The 19954-nt window shown below is 61.0% G+C and overlaps 2 protein-coding genes across 3 annotated transcripts; both read right to left on the bottom strand.

The window, feature by feature from the left end:
- Positions 1-5120: 5120 nt before the first annotated feature.
- Positions 5121-12190, bottom strand: TPGS1 (tubulin polyglutamylase complex subunit 1). Its single transcript, XM_043585967.1, has 2 exons — positions 11781-12190; positions 5121-5942 (listed from the first exon to the last, which is right to left on the bottom strand). The coding sequence occupies exons 1-2, from the start codon at positions 12116-12118 to the stop codon at positions 5405-5407; spliced, it is 876 nt and encodes a 291-aa protein (XP_043441902.1). The 5' UTR covers positions 12119-12190; the 3' UTR covers positions 5121-5404.
- A 1079-nt stretch (positions 12191-13269) lies between these two features.
- Positions 13270-19482, bottom strand: MADCAM1 (mucosal vascular addressin cell adhesion molecule 1). Of its 2 annotated transcripts, none has more exons than XM_043585964.1 (5): positions 19248-19482; positions 18784-19056; positions 16351-16674; positions 14295-14669; positions 13270-13634 (listed from the first exon to the last, which is right to left on the bottom strand). In XM_043585964.1, exons 1-5 carry the CDS (start codon positions 19306-19308, stop codon positions 13525-13527), a joined length of 1143 nt encoding a protein of 380 aa, XP_043441899.1. In that variant the 5' UTR covers positions 19309-19482; the 3' UTR covers positions 13270-13524. The 2 variants fall into 2 exon arrangements, with proteins under 2 accessions (XP_043441899.1, XP_043441901.1); XM_043585966.1 differs by having other exon boundaries at positions 16486-16674.
- Positions 19483-19954: the final 472 nt, after the last annotated feature.

Here is a 19954-nt window from a genome sequence, read left to right as displayed (position 1 = left end):
GGAAGCTGGGGAGATCAGTGCACCTCCGCTTTCGGGTTTCATTCGGCAGTGTTGATTCAGCACCCATCCTGGTCGAACCCCCCGCCTGAGTCCCACCCTCGGCTGAGCCCTGCTTGTGCCCGAATCGTAGACTGACCTTCCACCCCAGCTTGTCCTTCCGACTGTGGCTGAGCTCAGATCTGGCTGGTCCGAGGCCTAGACACACAACCCTTGCTGGGACACTTGGGCATGAGAGTCAGACGTGGTGCCCAGGCCAACATCCTGCACAACCTCAGGGTGACCGCTCCCCATGAGAGTGGGCGTTGGGCCAGTGGCCCCTGATGTGGTCCCGCCCTGGGATGTGCCTGTGGCCTTGTTGGCAGGTGTCAGGGGCAGCCAATAGCTGCAACACCTTGGGCTCGGCCCTCCTCCAGGTGTCCCAGCTGAGGACAGGCAGGTGTAAACCTGTCTGGGGCAAGGTGAGCAACATCTCCACAGGGGAGAGAGTCAGGGTACTCTGAGAAGGAACCCCGGGCAGAGCTGAGCTTCAGATGGCTGACCCAAGCCTGGGGCTTTGGCTGTCTCATCCATAAAGGGGGCTCTGGGCTTCGAGTCTCAGAACCTCTGCCCTCCTTGGAGGCGCGTGGAGTGGGCCCCTCAGCTGTAAAAGGACTGTGTACCCTGTGCCAAGTGCACTCTGACGCTCATTCTCTGCCTATAGCAGCAGTGTCGGCGTTGGCGTGTGGTAGCTTATAGATAAACGGTCGTGAGAGCTAATCGTGATTCTTCCAGAGAGGCTTCCCAGGATCTCCCTATGTAATCCCCACAGCCCCACAAAGTGTTGGGTGGGCGGGGTGGCCTTGGAGAGGTAAAGGGAGGTACCAAGTTTATGGCCGCTCCAGCAGGTGCCACATGGGGCCTCATCCCCCAGGAAGGCCTGCTCCTTGGGCTCTGAAATATCCTGGAGTGCTGGTCATCTGGGGTGTCCACAGCACCTTGATTTTCCCTTAGGGGCTTCTCATTCTTAGTCTGTAAGGTTCAAATTGGACTGACCCCCCAAACCCTGGCTGCAGGGACGGGTCACCCAATCAGAGCGTTCCAAGCCCCTGGCTGCACTGGTTGGTTCAGGAACAGCATGTGGCTAACCATCTAATGAGATGCGGCTCTGGGACTTTTTCTGAGAACACTGGGCTGGGGTGACTGAGTGGGGACCTGGCCTGAGGTTAGGGGACCGTCTTATCACCACAAGCCCTACGAACAAAGGTGGCACTCGGGGATCCTGATGACCCTGTGTGTGCTCCTGGATGCAGCCATGCTGACCTCTGAATGCTCCAGAGGTGCAAGCTGATAAATTACTTTCGTTCTTATGAAGCCAGTTTGATGTGGGCCTCCCATCACGTGCCACAGGAGCGCCCTGCATTCAAACCTAAGTTCTGCTCTGACCTTGGAAATGGCCCTGGGATGCTAAGCCAGGTCTCAGTTTCTCTATCTGTAAAATGAGTTACATGAGATAATATTTGGAAAACTCTTAGCATGGGCGTTGAAGATGTTATGGAGAGGTATACAGTGGCATTTTGCTGCAATCATGCCGGTTGAGAAGGAAGACGTGATCTCAGGAGGCAGGGACTGCAGGAGTGGAATAAAGGGACGGACAGGAGAGAATGCGGCCCCTCAAGGGTAGAGAGAAATGGAGTCCTAAGACAGAGGCTTCAAGGCCAGTGTGCTCTGGATGCAATAGAACTGGCTTCGAGGTCAGCCCTGCCTTTTCCTGGTTGTGCCATGGGGCCGGTCACTTACCGTGGGAGAGAATAATGCCCCCCTCACCTCCCATAGCCGTCCACATCCTAATCCCAGAGCCTGTGACTATACCACCTCACAGGACAAAAGGGACTTTGCAGATGAGATTAAGAATCTTGAGATGGGAAGAGAGCACCTGGCTGGAGCATGCAACTCGATCTCAGGGTCATGAGTTGGAGTCCGTTGGGCATAAAGCTTACATTAAAAAGAAGAAGAATCTTGAGATGGGAGATCATTTTGGGTAATCACGGTGGTTGGGCCCTGTGTAATCTACCCCATTCCCAAAGGACCAAAGTCAGACAGATGGGCAGACCCCGTGCTTCTGGCTCTGAGGATGAGGAGGGGCCATGGGCCAAGGACGGCACCTCTGGAAGCCGGAAAACCAAGGAGATGGGGCCCCCGGGGGAGCCAGCCCTGCCTACACCTGGGAGTTAGGACCTGTGAGCCCAGGGCTGTCAGAGAACCAGTGTGTGTAACTTTAAGCCACTGAATTCACGGTGATTTGTAACAACAGTCGTGGGAATTGAATACACTTAGCTCTGTAAGCTTCAGATTCTTCCGCTGGAAAATTGATTGATTCATGACTTCCATGCACAGATCTAGGCCCTGGGGCTACAGAGAACAGGACTAGCAAAGCCACCCACCTTTGGAGAGGTAGGGAGAGAGGCCATAAACAAATCGGTAAATAAATAGCAATTTTGGGTAGCAATAATTGCCAAGAAGAAAAATACAGTATGGTGAGGCATTAGCAACAGGAGTGGTTGGAGGGTTGGTTTGGAGAGTGGTCAGGGGAGGTGTCCCTCAGGAGGTGGCATCTGAGCAGAGACCAGAATGAAGGGAGGAAGTGAGCCATGTGGGCCTGGAGTAACAGTGTTACAGAGACGGGCTAGCACATACAAAGGCCCCGAGGTGGGGACAAGTTGCTCCAGCTAGAGACTGGTGTGCCTGAGACAGAGTGAGGGGGCAGAGGCAAGACAAGGAGGTGGGGAGTCTCCTGGGTCAGCTTTCTTGAGTGCTGACTTTGCTCACAGGACTTGTGGTGTAATGGCTCCAGAACTCAGGCCAGGTCCTCCCAGCTCAACTGTGTCAAAAACAATCCCAGGGCTGCATCTCATTGGCCATCCAGGAGTCACCTGCTGTTCCAGAAAAGGGCCAGCTGAGGGGGAGGAGGCATCCAGCCACGCCCCCAGACCCAGGTGGACAGGGGGCTTCCACAGAGGCCACAAACTCCAGGGGAGCCCCAGGTTTGGGAGGTCAGCTAGAGGCTCAGTCCCAGATACAGCAGGCCTAGGGTGTCCTTGGGATGTCTCCAGAAGTCCTAGGTATGTGGTTGGTTCTCGAAGTCTGGAGCAGAGCAAGGCAAGGGGTCCAAGCCATGACTTTGAGAACCCTGGCGTCCGGGCGGCAATAGGTGCCTCAGGCCAGTGAGATTCTAAGTGAGGAGGATGTGTGAGGAGAGGCCCTGGACCGAGCTGGGGGGCCACGTCCCCCGACCCCCAAAGCTGAGATAGGAGGAGGCCGCTACGGGGCGAGGCAGGAGCATTTAGAGAGTGGGCAAGGGGGTGTTTCCAGAAGGGGGAGGTTTGTAGTGTCCCCTAGTCCACACTGCTATGAAGTTGAGGCCAGGTGCGAACGTTGTGTCAGCTTCCCTGGACTCTGGCGGCTGGCAGAGATCAAGCCGGGGTCGTAACGAATGGGGACTTCTGGACCTAAGACCACGCATGATGGTGACCCAGGGAGGCAGCGGGCGAGGCTGGATGGGGCAGGGCAATTGTCCTGGCTGGACTCGGCCTCCCTCTATTCTGGGGGGCTCTGGAACATGAGCTGCCCCCAAATAAGCTCCACCTGAGGCAAAGGGGCTGGCTTCTGGCCATCACTCACTAGCAATGCCTGCCCCAGAAGGAGTGGAGCTTCCTGAGCAGCGTGGCTCCCCTGCAGAGGGGCAGCAGGGAGGGGTGACCCAGTACACAGTGCCCACCTCAGCTTCTGAGGTCATGAAGGAGTGACCGCAGAGCTGACCGTTGAGGCCCCCACCTGCCTGGGCTCCGGGACAGGTATGCACCTAATGCAGATGGCCCACCTGTCTACGAGCCGAGTGTGGGCAGGGCCCTCACCCACGATTTGTCCCTGCTGCTGCCCGGCCCCGTGGCGGCTGGGTTGCAAATTTCTGGAGCAATCCCTGTGTGTGGGCGCAGGACACAGTAGAAGCGTTCCAGCCAACACTTATTCAGCGGCTTGCTTTTCCTTAACCTTCCAGTTGCCCATTGCTGCATGATAAATGACCCTAAAGCTTCATGGCAAACACGGTGATCCGTCTCGCTCGTGAATCTGCGCAGTCGGTGCTGCCAGTCGCCTGCTGTCCCACACTCGGGGCTGCTGAGTGAACCGGTGAGCCCGGGGCGGGGGGCATGGGACCTGCCACCTTTTGTGACCTAGCCGTGGAGATCCTGTAGTGCTACAAAAGCCACCCGAACTCAGTGAAAGGGAATGCGGATTTCACCTCTTGATCTGCCTTTCGAGGGAGGGGTGGGGACATTCTGGAAGCGTGTGGGAACAGAAATGTTGCTGTGGTCGGTTTTGCAAAACACATAGTGGCCACAACTCACAGTTCGCTGATCACCTGGCCTGTGCAGGGGGGAGGGATGGGGAGACAAGGTGGTCCTTGCCATCGGTAGCCTGAAAAATGGTTTAAGCTCTGTTCCCACGGGGTCTCCTTCAATCAGAAAAGGGGCCGAGTCCTGGGTCCCATTTACCAGAGTTGGAGGCTGAGGCCACAAGAGTGAGGTCATCGGCCGGCCACCATTCTGGGCTGGGAATGTGACTCCTTCCTCCTGCTCCCAGAGGGGTTCCTCTTGCAAGCGACAATCCCCTTGGAGGGGAGAGGGGTGCCCAGCGGGTGCTTGGTGAACAGTGACAGGACGGCCTTCGCAGGTGTGTGTGGGTTCTGGGTGGACCGACGGCAGGTGGCAGAGGTGGTGGAGGGTGTGGGTTCTGGAGTACGCCCCTTGCCGGTAGGGTGACCCTTCACTCCTCTGGGCCTCGACTTCCCCATCTGCCAAAATCGGGGTAGTGATTTGCCTTCCTCGGAGGCACATAAGACCTTGCAGGGCTCACACGTGTCCGCCGTTTCCATCATCACCGTCACGATTACCTGCCCAGCCGGACTCTTCCTTCGACAGCTGGGGAACCCGTGGCCAGGAACTGGCTGGGTGGGGCACTTGTGGACAGCAGGGCCTCCGGGTCTCAGGGTTGTGAGTCCAGGGCGCCTCGCTGAGCAGCGGAGGCAGGAGCGGAGAAGCATTTCAGCGGACATGGAGGGGAGGGAGGGGGGCACACACACCGGGTCGGCCTCGAGCACAGACTTTATTACTGCCGAGGAGAGGGGCCTTTGTGGGGGTGGGGGGACGGGGTGCCCGCTCCCTGGGGCCCTCGGCCTCCCCTCCGAAGGGGCTGGGGTACGATTCCAGCTTGGAAGGCGGGCGTGGGGAGGGCTCCCCGCACTGCCCGCTGCATGCAGGGACACTCCAGTTCCGGCCTGAGACCTGCACTCCGCCAGGGAGCAGGGGGCTACTACCTTGTGGTGCCTCCAGCCGCCCAGGGGGAGGAGGCAGGGAAGGCGTGTGGGCGCTCAGCCCACCGGCTTGACCTTGGCTATGAAGAGGGCAGCAGCCTTCTCCAGGAACTCCTCCCGGGTCATGGGGGAGCTGGGCCGCCGAGCCACCAGGGCGCGGTCCATGGCCAGCGCCAGGCTGTCGGGGCCCAGGCGCGAGCCAGCCTCCAGGAAGCAGGCAGGCACAGCAGCCCCGGCGCTGGCCTGCAGGGCCCCCTCCAGGGTGTCCAGCACGGCCTGGCCCACGCGGCGGTCGGCCACAGCCAGCGTGGGGTCCTCCAGGAGCTGGTAGAGGGCGCCGGCCCGCGCCACGAACTCCAGTAGCACGAAGCATGTGAGCATCCCGGCGCGGAAGACGTCCAGCGGCACGGCCTCATGGTCCCGGCACTGGATCTTGTGCAGCAGCGGAGCGACGACCTCCTCGGGGGCTTCCCCGTCCCGGCAGATGCGCTTGAGCAGCTCGCTGTAGGTGCGCCCGTCCAGCCCCGGCTTCTTCTTGCGCCCACTGGCACTCAGGCACTCGTAGGCCACGCCGACGTTGTTGTTGAAGGCCGTCCTGTGGGAGGATAGGCGTGTTGGGCCAGCTGAGCAGAGTCCAGCACAGCCCCGGGACCCCTCCCCTGTCCCCACCTATCTTCCTCCAACAAACCAGGCCTGGGGGAGCCCCAGGGCCTTTGCACGGACTATGTGCTTTGCCTGGAGTGCCCTTCCCCCACAGGCCCTCCAGCTCCTGAGTTTTTACTGAGATGTCACCTTTCCTGTGGGGACCTCCCCTGCCTCCTCTATTTTTCTCCATGGCAGTTACCACCATCCAACTTAGTGTAAGATGTCCTTTTGGAATGTCGGCCCAGGAACCCTAGTGCCTAGAGCACTGCTTGGCGTATGGCAGGTGCTCTAGAAATGTCTGCTAAGTCAACCAACGGGCACTGCCCCACAGGGACCGCCCGACAATCACATTTACGCTTACGGGGTGGTCACTCTTGGCCAAAAGCTGAGCCCAGCGTTTAATACGGATTAGCTTATTTCATTCTGTCACAGTCCCATGGGCCAAAAGTAGGCAAACTACACCAGGGGGTCAAGTCTGCCCCAGCCCCGCACCCCTCCCCCCGTCTATTTTGTAAATAAAGCTTTATTGGCACAAGGCCTCGTGCATCCATTGACATGTTGCTTGTGGTCGCTGCAAAGGCAGAGCTGAATGGCTACAACAGCGACTGGGGCACAAAAGCGCCGGCACAGGAGGGGGCTGACCCTGCTGTGAGCTGTCGGCGCAAGGTGGGCATGGCTCAGGTTCCACTGCACGGCCTGGCCGTGCAGGGGGCTTCACGAGCTGATTGGGGAGCACGGCGGCTACGTGCGGGTTGCAGGGTGAGCCTGGGTGGCTGGTTCGCCCCGTGTCTCACTCCCTCACTGGACTGGCAGCCTAGGGCCTGGCCGGTGGCCCAGCGCTACCGTGGCTGGTGGCCCGTTAGCATTTCCACCGTGACCAATAGGTATTGAGGCTCGGTGCAGGCTCACGGTCAGGCCAGGGATCCCAGAGAGGAGGGGGCCGGGCGACTGTGAGGCTTACACTCCTCCTCTGTCCGCTCCGCTCCGCTCCAGGTGAGGGAAGGTACGCGGAGGCTCCACTCACCTCCCGTGTGACCTGGGCACGTCGTCTCACCTTTCTATGGGCCAGCGAGCAATGGACCCCAGCAAATGCTGGCCCGTAAGCAGCGGGTGCTTAGTGGAGGCTGGGCTGGCGCACGGCCGGTGCTCAGTACATGCTGGTCAATACGTGACCGCCACTGCGGTCATCACTGCTGCCCGGTGTGGGGCTTGTGGGCGGATGTGCTGACCCAGCGAGCTCTGTGGATCGGAGCCCCACGACAGAGGAGGAAACCGAGGCCCAGAGGCTGCAGAAGTGTAGCCTGGGGGGTCTCTCTGCCAGCTGGGACTCGCTTCTCTGTCGGTCGGGCTACAAACCCCTTTCTCTTCTCACTCGTTGGCCCCTCGCCATTGCTGGAGCCAGCGGTCGGTGAGACTGCCCCGGGGAGCGCTGGGGTGGCGTTAGTGCTCACTCCTTTACCACGACTGCCACCCACGTGAGCCGATGCCTCAAACCAGCCCTGTGCAGGACTTGGGTTTTGTTTTTAAACATTTGCTTATTTTTGAGAGAGAGAGAGAGAGAAAGAGAGAGAGAGAGAGAGAGGAAGCACGAAAGTAGGGGAGGCCCAGAAAGAGGGACACAGAATTGGAAGCAGGCTCCGCGATGTGAGCGCAGAACCCGACGTGGGGCTCCAACTCACGAAACGTGAGATCACGAGCTGAGCTGAAATGAGCCGAAATCAAGAGTTGGCCGCTTACCCGACCGAGCCACACAGGGGCCCCTGCAGGAGCCCGAAACATTAACTCCCTCCACCGGGAGGAGGAAAGAACGTGGGGGAGGTCCGCTGTGAACAGACTCGGCCGTCACTGGCGCCCCAGCAGCTACGTGTCGCTGCGTAACAAACTGCCCTGAGCCCAGCGGCCTGAAATGGCAGCAAACATTCATGGCCTGTTTCTGCCGGTCGGGGACTCGGCAGTGGCTCAGGGTCTCTCGCGAGGCTGCCGTCAGGGTCCCCTGAAGGCTCACACGCCGGCCCCCTGGCGCCCAGGCCCGTGGCGTCTCCAGAGCCACCGTGCGCCCTCCCCACGTGGCAGCCACCCCATCTGACATGCGGGCGCTCTGAAGGCCCGCCACGCCCCTCAAGTGAGAGGAGCCACAGGACGTGGCTCCACCACCGACAGGTGAGCGGAGCCACGCGCAGTCCTCTCTCGAGCCAGCTTTGGGAGTGACTGTGGTGTCCCCACGGTCCGCTCCCCGCTGCCGTACTTGGGGAAACCGAGCAAGAGTCCGTGAGCACAGCCCCTCGCGGCCACGGCCTCGTGGTGTGAGAAGCAGTCCTTCGTGTCAGGGCTGTTTGTTTCTGCCGCGTGACACGGCTTGTCTCGACCGACACCGACGTGGCCCAAGACTCATCTTTTCCAGCCACCGATTCTCTTGAGCGAATTCGCTCCTCCCTAGAGATGGAGACAGCCTGGTGCGAGAAACCCCAGGAGCCGGTTGGGTCCCCTGTTCACCGAGCTCCTGAGCCCCCCACCCTGCGGGTCTGGACCATGAGGGTCCTAATGCCTGTGTTGCAGGATAGAGGGATGGAATTCATGCCAAGGACTTAAAACAGCGCCCCACACGTGGGAGGGCCTCCTGCGCTCTGAGCCGCGTCCAGGGCCACGGTCCAGTGGGCTGTCCGGATGCCGTCCGCCTCGCGGGGCAGGGAGACACGCAAAGAGGTAATCACAGTCCCAGGCAGAGTGCTGAGGAAGGAGACACCCGGCCTCCAGGGCACTGGCCTCAAGTCAGCCCCTCACCCACACCGCATGCGGGGCCACCTGGCTCTGGCCATGTCACGCTAAAGAGCGCGAGCGTTTGTTTTAAAGATACGTGTACGTGCATGTATCTCCAGAATGAGACGTGGAAACGTTTCGCTTTAGACCAGAGGTTCTCAATGGGGGTGAGATCTGGGGACACTGCTGGTCGTTACCACCGGGTGGGTGGAGGCCAGAGGTGCTACTCAGCCCCCGGCAGGGCCTGGGATGGCCCCACTCAGAGTGAGCTAAGGAACCGAGCTTGGTGGTGCCTTCCGAGCGTTTTCCCGGGTCATGGGGGCGCGAGGTGGCGCTCTTTCTGTGGCGGTACAGTGGCTCAGAGGCCCCGGGGGCCACAACACCCAGCTCGGGCTCCGGCTCTGCCCCTCAGTGGCCACACGGCCCTCGGCAGGTCTCATAAAGCTTGTTTTGTGCTCTCGGGGACTTGGGGCTGGCAGGGGGGTGGCCGACTGCACACCACTGCCACCGTCACCAATCCCGGGGGGGCCAGCGCTTCTGATTTTGCAAGACGTAGGACAAGGGGAGTTTGGATGGCTTCTTCCCAAACCTTTCATGCCGATGACAGCCCCAACCCGGCCCAGTCAGCCCCTCCGCATCAGGGCGAAGCTGCCCGGCTTCAGCGGGCGCCCCTGGTTTCCGCCCGGGGACTTGCCTGGCCTGGCTTCTGCCTTTGGCCCGTCAGGCAAGGTTCAGGGCTCCTGACTGCACTGTCTTCTGAGTTAGCCACTGGCTCCATCTCTGGGGGGCCCAGGTGAGCCCCGATGCCAGCGGCAGACATGCCCTCGTTCACTGCACCCTCGGTGGCCCTGCCGTTCCAAACTGCCTCCAGCCAACGGCTCCCATGCCCCTGCACTGCAGTAAACAGAGTCCCCCCTCAAACTGCACATCTATCCAGAACCTGTGACTGGCCTTATTTGGAAATACAGTCTTTGCTGAGGGAACTAGTTCAGGATGTGGAGATGAGATGAGGTGGCCCTACATCAAATGTCCTCAGATGAGAAACAAGAGGACAGAGAGACACAGAAGGAGGGAGGCTTACCCTGGAGGGAGGAGGGCCGCCTGGAGACCCCCGAGCTGGGGAGGCAGGAAGGACCCTCTCCCCTGGAGCCTCCAGAGGGAGCATGGCCCCGGGACACTGACACCTTGATCTCAGACTCTCAGCCTCCAGAACTGTGAGAGAATAAGTTTCTGTGTGTATTTCTCTTTTTTTAAGATTTTATGTTTAAGTAATCTCTTACACCCAACGTGGGGCTCGAACTTACAACTCTGAGATCAAGAGTCGTGTGCTCTACCTACTGAGCCAGCCAGGTGCCCCAGATACCTGTTGCCTTAAGCCACCAAGTTTGTGGTAATTTGCCACAGCAGCCACAGGAAAGGAATAGGGCCCTCCTGGCCTTAAATCCAACAGACGCTTTGCAGCCCTCGACTACGGGCCACCGGACGGACACAGGACTGCCCCCAGTCCACAAAGTGCCTCCGTGTGAATTAGGAAAAAGCTCTGCAAAAAGCCATTTCTAGAAATATCCTCGTTTGTGGCTGCCTGTAGGTGAGTGCTTCATGCAGTGCTTGACCCGCACCACTGTACATGGTGGCCCCTTTCCTCCCTGCAAGATGCCCCAGGATGCCATTCTCTGCTGGTTCCCGCCTGCATGTCTGGTTGGCCTGATCATGCTTTTTTGCGGGCTCTCTGAGGCTGGGGCTCCTCAGGGGTGGGTCCTGAGCTCTTCTTGGTTCTCCTGAAGCCTTCACACCCCTCCCAGCTGATGACCTCCTGTCCCAGTTGCAGACCTACCTGTCTACTCTCCAGCTGCAAGGTTCTCCCAGAGCCTGACTCAGAGTCCTGGAGCAACACTGCACGCTTTCCCCAAACCAATGACCTCCCATCTCAGTGGGTGGCCCCAGGGGCTAGCTGGGACTCCCTTCCCACCCCAGCCCCTGCAGACCTTCAGACACATGCATGCTCTTCTCAGATGCCCACCCTCCACACCCCTTCCCACACCTGAGACCTCTCCCCAGCTTCTCTGTGCTGTCCTATGGCCTGTACCCATGACTCTCTTGGGAGGCCGCCCAAAGGCGGGCACGTGCTTGAAACGTGCGGGGACCCCCTGGTGATCAGGCTGGAACACTCCCTTGCTTGGCTTCCGCTCCCTTCCTTGGTTCTTCTGGAAGCACCCCTTATAAAATTACCTACCCACAGATGCTTGCCTCAGGCTCTGCTTCTAGGGGCCTCTCTCCAGGGGTCTCAACCAAGACCTAGCCATCCACACCCAGTCATGACCTGGTCTGGTGGACGGTGCATGTCAGAAAGCTTCTCCTCAACCCCCCTGATGTGGACCATTCATTCAATCCATGGTCCTCAACCACCTTCCTTGGGCTCAGAGCGGTTGGGGGCGGGGCCGTGCTCCATTGGGTGGCCATGTCCTCCACCCCACCAGGCCTCAGCCACCAGAAGGCTAAGCAGCCTGTGGGTCCCACACTGCAGCTCTACAGCCTCCAGGCCAGTGCACCCGCCGGCTTCGTGCCTGCAGCACCTCTCCCTGTACCTAAAGCAGGCCTCTTTCTGGACACCACTCCTGCCCCATGGGAGCTACCTCCTAGAGTAGGGGTCTTGGGTGACTCCACCGCCCAGCCCTGTAAATATCCATTTTCTGGCCTAACGGATGGGGATGCAACGACGCTAGTAACAACACATCTAGGAAAAAACCTAGCTTGTTAGGACCTGGCTCGGAGGTCTCGCTCCGTGAATTTGGGTGAAGTCCTCTCTGAGCTTTGTGATTTTTAAAAGCGGCGTGGGCTTCGAGGGGGAACTCAGCACCTGCAGAAAGGCATCACAACACACGAAGACGGCCAGAACTACAGGCGCCAGCCCCCCCACTCCCACCCCCACCCCCCCGCCGGGAGGCTTGCGCACCACAGTGCCCAGCACGCCCGCGGGCAGCGAGCTGGCGCTGCAGGTCCGCAGCGGCGCCGCCCCGGCCCCGCCCCGCACCTCTGGGAGTGGTGAGCCAGGCGAAGGTGCCACAGCGCGCGGCCCAGGCGCTGCTGCTGCAACAGGAGCTGGCCCGGGGGCTCCCCGGCGCCGCCGTTTGCAGGCGAGCGCAGGCCCATGTTCTCGAAGTAGTGCGCCAGGAAGGCGATCGGCTCCTCGGGCCGCGCCTCCAGCACCTTCAGCAGAGCCGCGCGCAGCATCTCCGTCACGCCGACCTGCCGCAGGAAGTCCTCCTCACTCTCGGTCGCTGCCGCTGCCCGGGACACCGCCGGCCGGCCGCTGTCGGGGAAACTGGCCGCCGGAGCCACGGCCGGCCGCCGCTTCTCCACTGCCGCCATCTTCGCTGAGGGCAGCGGGACCGGAAGCGCCGCCGTATTCCACAGTGCGCTGGCGCCTCGGGACGGCCATCTTGGTTAAGGGCAGAGCCCGCCCGGATCCCGCCGGAAGACTCTGGCAAATAACTGGAGCAGTCCACTTCCCGCCCCCTTGGGTTTTAATTGGCACTTTCCCTCCGGGTTCCTCTTCACGTGGGTTGGACAGTTTTCCAGGCTTCGGTCCGGAACCTGAGTTTTACCAGACTCCAAAATGGCTCTCTAGGAAAGGACATGGTTTCTGGCCTGAAGCCGGATTGTTTGCCATCTTGGTAGTGGGCGAGTCCTTCATTAGCATGGTCCCCTAGCAACCGGTTTCCTTGGTTATCAGCGATGCCGGGCGGAGCGTGAGGGCGATTGTTCCAACTCCAGGACGGAGCGCCGCCCCCGCCCTGTTTTCTGATTTTCCGCTGAGTCTGTGCTCAGCCTGGCCTTCAGCCTAGTCCAATCTCCGTCTGAGTTGCAGGCTCACCCGGTGGGGCGAGGTCTCCTCTCCCCCGCCAACCACCCACCAGGATGAATTGGGGGATCTGCTCTGAGCTCCCACAGCTCCCCGAATGAGTGGACCAACCAAGGCCCCCATTTCCCCGTCCCATGCTGTTACCTTGTTTCACCACCAGAGGGCTCTCTCACACCACAGCCTCTGAAGCTCTGAACTCGCCGGTAGCTCCCCAGTGCCCGCAGGCGGAATCCTCAGCATCTACAGCCTTTCACCTGCTCATCTGATTTCCAGCTCTCCCCAACCCCACCCGACTGACTTAGCCCCCAGGCCACCCCAAGAGAGATAAAATTTCCTTTAACGAGCCACTTCTGTGTCTTTGCTCACACTCCTCCCCATCCCCCCCCCCCCCATGCCTGTCCCCACTTGTTTTGAGGAATCCCAGTTATTCTCAAGTTTCAGTGTCCCACATCCAGGAGAAGCCACAAGCAGTTGTGTTCTCCCACCCGGGCAGAATCCACCCCACGCTCCCTGTTGCGCCCTTTCCCCCAGCCCTGGCCAAGTGGGGGCGGGGTGCCTGTCCATCCCCACCTCTCAGGGGAGCCCCCCCAGTGCAGAGGGTCGCTGGGGCTGGGTAGGAGATTCTGGCATCCCCGAAACACCACAGACACCACTGAGGTCAGACCACACGCCCTTTATTCCCTAGCTCTGGCCCATTGGGAGGTGGGGCCCCAGGGGTCCCACTGAGGGGAAACTCAGATGCTGGCCATCAGAGTTAGCGGTCGTGGTCGGCTCTCAACCGTGTAGATCCAGAACCCTGCAGATGTCCTCTGTTTGCAACTGAGTGGAAGGCAAGGAAGGCCATTTCAGGCCAGTCCTCCTCAATCCAGTCTGCGTGGGGCAGGGGCCCAGAGGGTCCGCTGGGGTTTGGTGGTCAGCCAGCAGGCCTGCAGCGTCTCCACAGGCGATGGGTGAGGAACGCCAGGAAGAGCAGCCCCAGCACCAAGCTGCCCGGCCACAGGGCTGCGGATGTTGTTGGGGGACCTAGAGAAGGAAGTGTCGGGAGCTCTGAACACCTCTTGGCGGGTTTGGGGGAGAAGCTTAGTAGAATCTGCTAGGGGCCTCCACATTTACTGGGTTCCCTGAAACTTTACAAAGGACTTCACGGTTTAGAATGTCTTTTGAAATGTCCAAAAGCTGCTAGACTATCCAAAGGTTTTGGAGTGAATCTTTTGAAAGGCACATAGGACCTTGTAGTTAGAAACGGGCTGTCCAGTGAGGTGACCGCCCCCCACGCCTGTGTTTGAAATACGGCATGTCTGAATGGGAAGTGAGGTCAGCGTAAAATCCACACCACGTCTTGAGGACTTAGTTTGAAAAAAGGAGAAAAGAATGTAAGATGTCTCATTTATGGTTCTGAATGTGGCTACCAGAAAATTTGAAATGACCTAAGTGGCTGTATTCTATTCTATAGGCTGTTGTAGGCTATAAAGTTTAGAGTTTACAAAGTGCCGTGAAATCTACACAGTCCCTTAGATTTACAGTCCTCGCCCTGCCAGATAAGCGTGATCTTACATTTGGGAAGCCCACTGGACAGTTTGGGCAATTGAAGCCGGGCGGGACCATTCCTTGTCTAAGGTCTTGATGCAAGGCTTTCCTCCCTCTGAGGCTCCCCCAGCCCCCTCCCTAGCCCCCAGAACTCACAGATTTCAGGGACCAGGTAGAGGCTGGCCATCTGTCCCCCTGGGTCCAGGCGACACTGAAACCAGCCTTCAGGGTTGCACCTGGCCCACAGCACGCTCAGCCGAGCCAGGGCCCCAGCCTCCTGCCTCTCGTAGGCTTCAAGACCCCCGGGGGCCTGGGTCCAGCTCGCTGACATACCAGGGCCACAGGCTGCCTCACACAGTAGCTCCAGACCCCCTGGTGCTGGTGACTGGTGGATCTCAGGGCGACAGGGCCTGGTGGAGCTGTTCCCAGGCGGGGGCCCAGGACTCCTGGGGCTGTGGGTGGAGCTCAGCTCTGGGGTGGCCTTGGGGGAGGTCGTTACAGGGGGCTCCTGGGAGGTCAGCCTATGCAGGACTGGAAAACAGGGGGGTTGTTTTTTCTCCTGCCCCAGTCCCCTTCTCCTGCCTGCCTCTCCATTTAGACCACGGGGTTTGACCCTGTGGCCCCATCCGGGGCCACTTGGGCAAATCGAAGGGTATCCCAGTGGGTAGGAGTGGGGCCAGGCCTGTCTCGGTCCTCTCCCCACTCTGAGTAAGCATCTGAACCTCTGCACCTCAATCTCCTCAGTGGTAAAGGGCGTGAGAGCCACCCATCCTAGGGGTGCCATGGAGAGCAATCAGAGTGTGGGCTTGGTGAGTACTGGCTTTTATAAATTACGGGGCTAGTAGGTAGACAGAGGGGCGGTGCTCCCTGACAACGTGAAGGGTCCCGGGGCTCTCTGCTCATCCCTTGTGCTGGAGATGGGAGGCTGAGCCCCAGGAGGGGTTTGTACATCTTACCAGAAAGCACCTTTCAGATCCAGTGGCCTCTCTGTGTGCTCTCCCATCACCCCTTCCCTGCACCCTGCCCCTTCCAATCGTTCCCCCCCACCGGGAGCTCCCTCGATCTACCCCCACCCCGATGACCCCAAGTGCAGTAACATGAGTTTCAGGGTGCCCTGCGGGAGAAGGGATTTGTGCTTTTTTAATGAGAGCCTGCCAGGGGCTTCATGGGGTGGGCAGGGCCCCTCCCACGTTAGACACGTTGTTAAATTAATAATGTCTGATACGAACTGAGCACCTGCTGTGTTCTTAGCCCCAAGTTAAATGTTTTCATTTGTTCACTCATTCAGCAAGTATTTACTGCGTACCTACCACGTGCCAGGCACCGTGATTTCATCTGTCCTTCCGTCTACCCATCCGCTCATTCGGAATGTATCTGTTGAATACTTACTATGTGTCGGGCCACAAACTATCTGTTTTAGCCACTGGGGACGTAGCCGTGAATAAAACATATTCCTATCTCAGCGAAGCCAACAGTAGGGGAGACAGACAACGGGAAAAAAATGAAGAGAAAATCCGGGACGCCAGATATTGATAAAAAGTGTCAAAGAATATACAATAAGAGAAGTCACATGGCTCGTGTGTGTACACATACATGTGTAAGGGACAGTAACGGTGCTTTGACCCTTCAGACAGGTCAGGAAAAGCCTCACTGGGAAGGCAACCCGAGGAAAGTGAGTGATGGAGCAATGGACACAGCTGGGGGAAGAGCATTCCCAGTGGAGGCTGGAGCATGTGTAAAGGTCCTGAGGCAGGACTGCATCTGGCCTGTTGGAGGAGCAGCTGGGAGGCTCATGTGGCTGGAGGAAGAGGGAGGAGGTGACAGCAGGTCATTCAAGGCCCCGTGGATGAAGGAGGATTGGTTGGTTTTTTTTTGTTTGTTTTTGGTTTTTTTACCCTGAGGGAGGTAGGAGCCCTGGAGGACTGTGGGCAAAGTAAGACAGGATCTCAGGGGGTCCGACACAGGGTAGGTGCTCAATAAATCTGTTGAATGACTGAATAGATGAGTAGGGAACGTCACTCTGGTGGCATTTGATAGCCCCACCTGCTGTGGGAATTGTGACCGGTCCACACCGGGACACAGCAGGTGAGGGGTGGGGCCAGGATTCCAGAAGAGCCCCTGGGCAGCACTCATCAAGGCACATAGGAGCTGGGTGACTTCCCCTACTTCCTGGGGACACCGAGTGCAGGCTGTCCAGACCCCAAAGACTCACCTGGGATGGGCTGGTGGTGGCTCAGCTCCAAGCCAGGCAGCTTCATGGTTGCCTGGCAGTGGAGGGCGGGTGGGGTGGGGGTCCCCAGGGGGGGCAACAGCCAGCGCTCTGTCACTCGGAACAGCAGGTCCTCACCTTGCTGGGGCTCCTCCTCCACATCCCGGCCCAGGGCCTGCACCCCCTCCAGTTCTCGGTCCCCCAGGAGCAGGGAAAAGGAGAGGGCCTCGGGACTGACGGGCGTGACATTGTGGGCTGTGCAGGCTACCTCTCGGTCCTGCTGGGCCACCAGGGCTGCTGGGGAGACAGTCAGCTGGGCTGGGAACGCTGGAGAATGGACAGAGGGTTGGGGCCAGGTGGGCTTAGTCCGTAGGTCAGCACTGGGCCCTGAGGAGGAGACTTGAGGGCAGGGCCAAGGGGTGAGTGGGGGCTGCTGGTGCATAGGGTGAGGGGAAGGCCCAGCGGCCACAGCTCGTGTGTCCAGAGTGCAAGATGCTGAAGAGGAGAGCAGAGCAGAAGGGGCGGGAGTCAGGAGCGGGGGGAGAACAGAGCAGAAGGGGCAGGAGTCAGGAGGGGCGGGGTGGGGGGTGAGGAGAGCAGAGCAGAAGGGGCGGGAGTCAGGTGGGGGGGGAACAGAGAAGAGCAGAAGGGGCAGGAGTCAGGAGGGGTGGGGTGGGGGGTGAGGAGAGCAGAGCAGAAGGGTTGGGAGTCAGGAGGGGCGGGGTGGGGGGTGAGGAGAGCAGAGCAGAAGGGGCGGGAGTCAGGAGGGGCGGGGTGGGGGGTGAGGAGAGCAGAGCAGAAGGGGCGGGAGTCAGGAGGGGGGGACAGAGCAGAGCAGAAGGGGCAGGAGTCAGGAGGGGCGGGGTGGGGGTGAGGAGAGCAGAGCAGAAGGGGCAGGAGTCAGATGGGGGGGGAGAACAGAGCAGAGCAGAAGGGGCGGGAGTCAGGAGGGGTGGGGTGGGGGGGTGAGGAGAGCAGAGCAGAAGGGGCAGGAGTCAGGAGGGGTGGGGTGGGGGGTGAGGAGAGCAGAGCAGAAGGGTTGGGAGTCAGGAGGGGCGGGGTGGGGGGTGAGGAGAGCAGAGCAGAAGGGGCGGGAGTCAGGAGGGGCGGGGTGGGGGGTGAGGAGAGCAGAGCAGAAGGGGCGGGAGTCAGGAGGGGGGGACAGAGCAGAGCAGAAGGGGCAGGAGTCAGGAGGGGCGGGGTGGGGGTGAGGAGAGCAGAGCAGAAGGGGCAGGAGTCAGATGGGGGGGGAGAACAGAGCAGAGCAGAAGGGGCGGGAGTCAGGAGGGGTGGGGTGGGGGGGTGAGGAGAGCAGAGCAGAAGGGGCAGGAGTCAGGAGGGGTGGGGTGGGGGGTGAGGAGAGCAGAGCAGAAGGGGTGGGAGTCAGGTGGGGGGGGGAACAGAGCAGAGCAGAAGGGGCAGGAGTCAGGAGGGGCGGGGTGGGGGGGTGAGGAGAGCAGAGCAGAAGGGGCAGGAGTCAGGAGGGGTGGGGTGGGGGGTGAGGAGAGCAGAGCAGAAGGGGTGGGAGTCAGGTGGGGGGGGAACAGAGCAGAGCAGAAGGGGCAGGAGTCAGGAGGGGCGGGGTGGGGGGTGAGGAGAGCAGAGCAGAAGGGGCGGGAGTCAGGCGGGGGGGGGAACAGAGCAGAGCAGAAGGGGCAGGAGTCAGGAGGGGCGGGGTGGGGGGGTGAGGAGAGCAGAGCAGAAGGGGCAGGAGTCAGGAGGGGTGGGGTGGGGGGTGAGGAGAGCAGAGCAGAAGGGGTGGGAGTCAGGTGGGGGGGGAACAGAGCAGAGCAGAAGGGGCAGGAGTCAGGAGGGGCGGGGTGGGGGGTGAGGAGAGCAGAGCAGAAGGGGCGGGAGTCAGGCGGGGGGGGGGAACAGAGCAGAGCAGAAGGGGCAGGAGTCAGGAGGGGCGGGGTGGGGATGAGGAGAGCAGAGCAGAAGGGGCAGGAGTCAGATGGGGGGGGAGAAGAGAGCAGAGCAGAAGGGGCGGGAGTCAGGCGGGGGGGGGGGGGAACAGAGCAGAGCAGAAGGGGCAGGAGTCAGGAGGGGCGGGGTGGGGATGAGGAGAGCAGAGCAGAAGGGGCAGGAGTCAGATGGGGGGGGAGAAGAGAGCAGAGCAGAAGGGGCGGGAGTCAGGAGGGGCGGGGTGGGGGGTGAGGAGAGCAGAGCAGAAGGGGCGGGAGTCAGGTGGGGGGGGGACAGAGCAGAGCAGAAGGGGCAGGAGTCAGGAGGGGCACTGGGGGGGGGGTGAGGAGGGCGGGGAATGGGTTGCTGAGTGACTCAGGCTGAGCTGGGGCAGTCTTTGATCGGGGTGGGGGGCGGGCTGGGCATCTGGGAGGGCGCCCAGGAAAACGCGGTAGCGGTAGCGGTCGGAGGCAGGGCAGGGCTGCTGGGACGCAGAAAGCGCGAGGGCGGCAGGGGGGGTTGGGAGCTCACCGAACACCAGGAGCTGCACGGTCCGCTGGAAGGTCAGGTCCCCGCAGGAGCCCACGCACACGCGCGGGCCCGCCGCCGACAGGGAGGCGTTGTGCACGGTGAGGACGCTGCGGCCTGCGTCCGACCGCACGGCGCCCAGGCTGGTGTCCAGGCCGCGCCACTGCACCGAGGGCGCCCGGTGGCCGGCGCAGGCCAGCCGGCAGGTGAGCTGCCGCGACCCGCCCAAGGACACCGCCACCACCGGGTCTGGGGGCTCCACCTCCAGGGGCCCACCTGCGGGCAGACGGCGCTCTCAGCCCTGTCCCCCACCCCCACCCCAGCGGCGGACCCCCTTGTCCCCGCCCTAGGGTCCTCAGCGGCCTCCCCGCCGCCCTGCTCGAGTCCTCCCTGTGCCAGCAACCCCCCCCACCCCCCGCCCCGGGCCCCAAACTCGCTCCCCTAACGGGGCCCCTTCCCTTGCTGACCGAGGCCTCGATGGAGGAGCCCCAGGAAGAAGGGGAGCAGGAGGCAGAGGCTCTGGTCCATGCCGGTCCGGCTCTTTCCCCCGCCCAACAGGACTGGCTTAAATAGTGGTGACCCGGCTGCTTCCCGCCGCCCCCTCCTCCAGCGAGTCCCTGGGGGTTTCCCGAGGGGGTTTCCCGTCCTGACCCCCGACCCTGGAGGCGACTCGGCGCTACCAGAGATGGGGGGGCGGGGGGACCTCGCGGCCGAAGTCAGAACAGAGGGAGCGGGAGCGGGAAGGTGTGAGCGCACTCGTTTGAGAGACCGGAAGATTGGAGGCTGGAGGCCAGGGAGGGGTGGCAGTTGAGGTCAACCGAAATGAAATCAGAACCAGGCCGGGGGAGGCTGAGCGGGGGCGGGGGTGGAGAGTAGCCTCCTTACCTCCGGGAAGTGCAGAGATGGGTGGGTGGGAGGTGGCCTCCTGGCGGCCAGCGTCTCTGGGGTGGGCTCCTGGGGGGGCGGTTTGTGGGGTGGGGCCTCCTGAAAGAGGGGTCCTTCAGGGTGAGGATTTTGGGGTGGTGGGGGTCTCCTAGGGGTTATGTTCTCGGAGACGGGAGGGTCTCCTGGGGGTGATGGAGCTGTCTGCCCTCAGGTGAGACAGCTCTGGCCCTTGGGAGTCTGGGACCTCCCGGCTGTGTTCCACACAGGTACTGAGATCCACAGGGAGGCC

The sequence above is a fragment of the Prionailurus bengalensis genome, chromosome A2 (assembly GCF_016509475.1).
Source record: "Prionailurus bengalensis isolate Pbe53 chromosome A2, Fcat_Pben_1.1_paternal_pri, whole genome shotgun sequence".
In the NCBI taxonomy this organism is placed as follows: domain Eukaryota; kingdom Metazoa; phylum Chordata; class Mammalia; order Carnivora; family Felidae; genus Prionailurus; species Prionailurus bengalensis.
The sequence above is the reverse complement of the archived record's forward strand: the minus strand, read 5'-3'. Positions and strand labels throughout refer to the sequence as shown.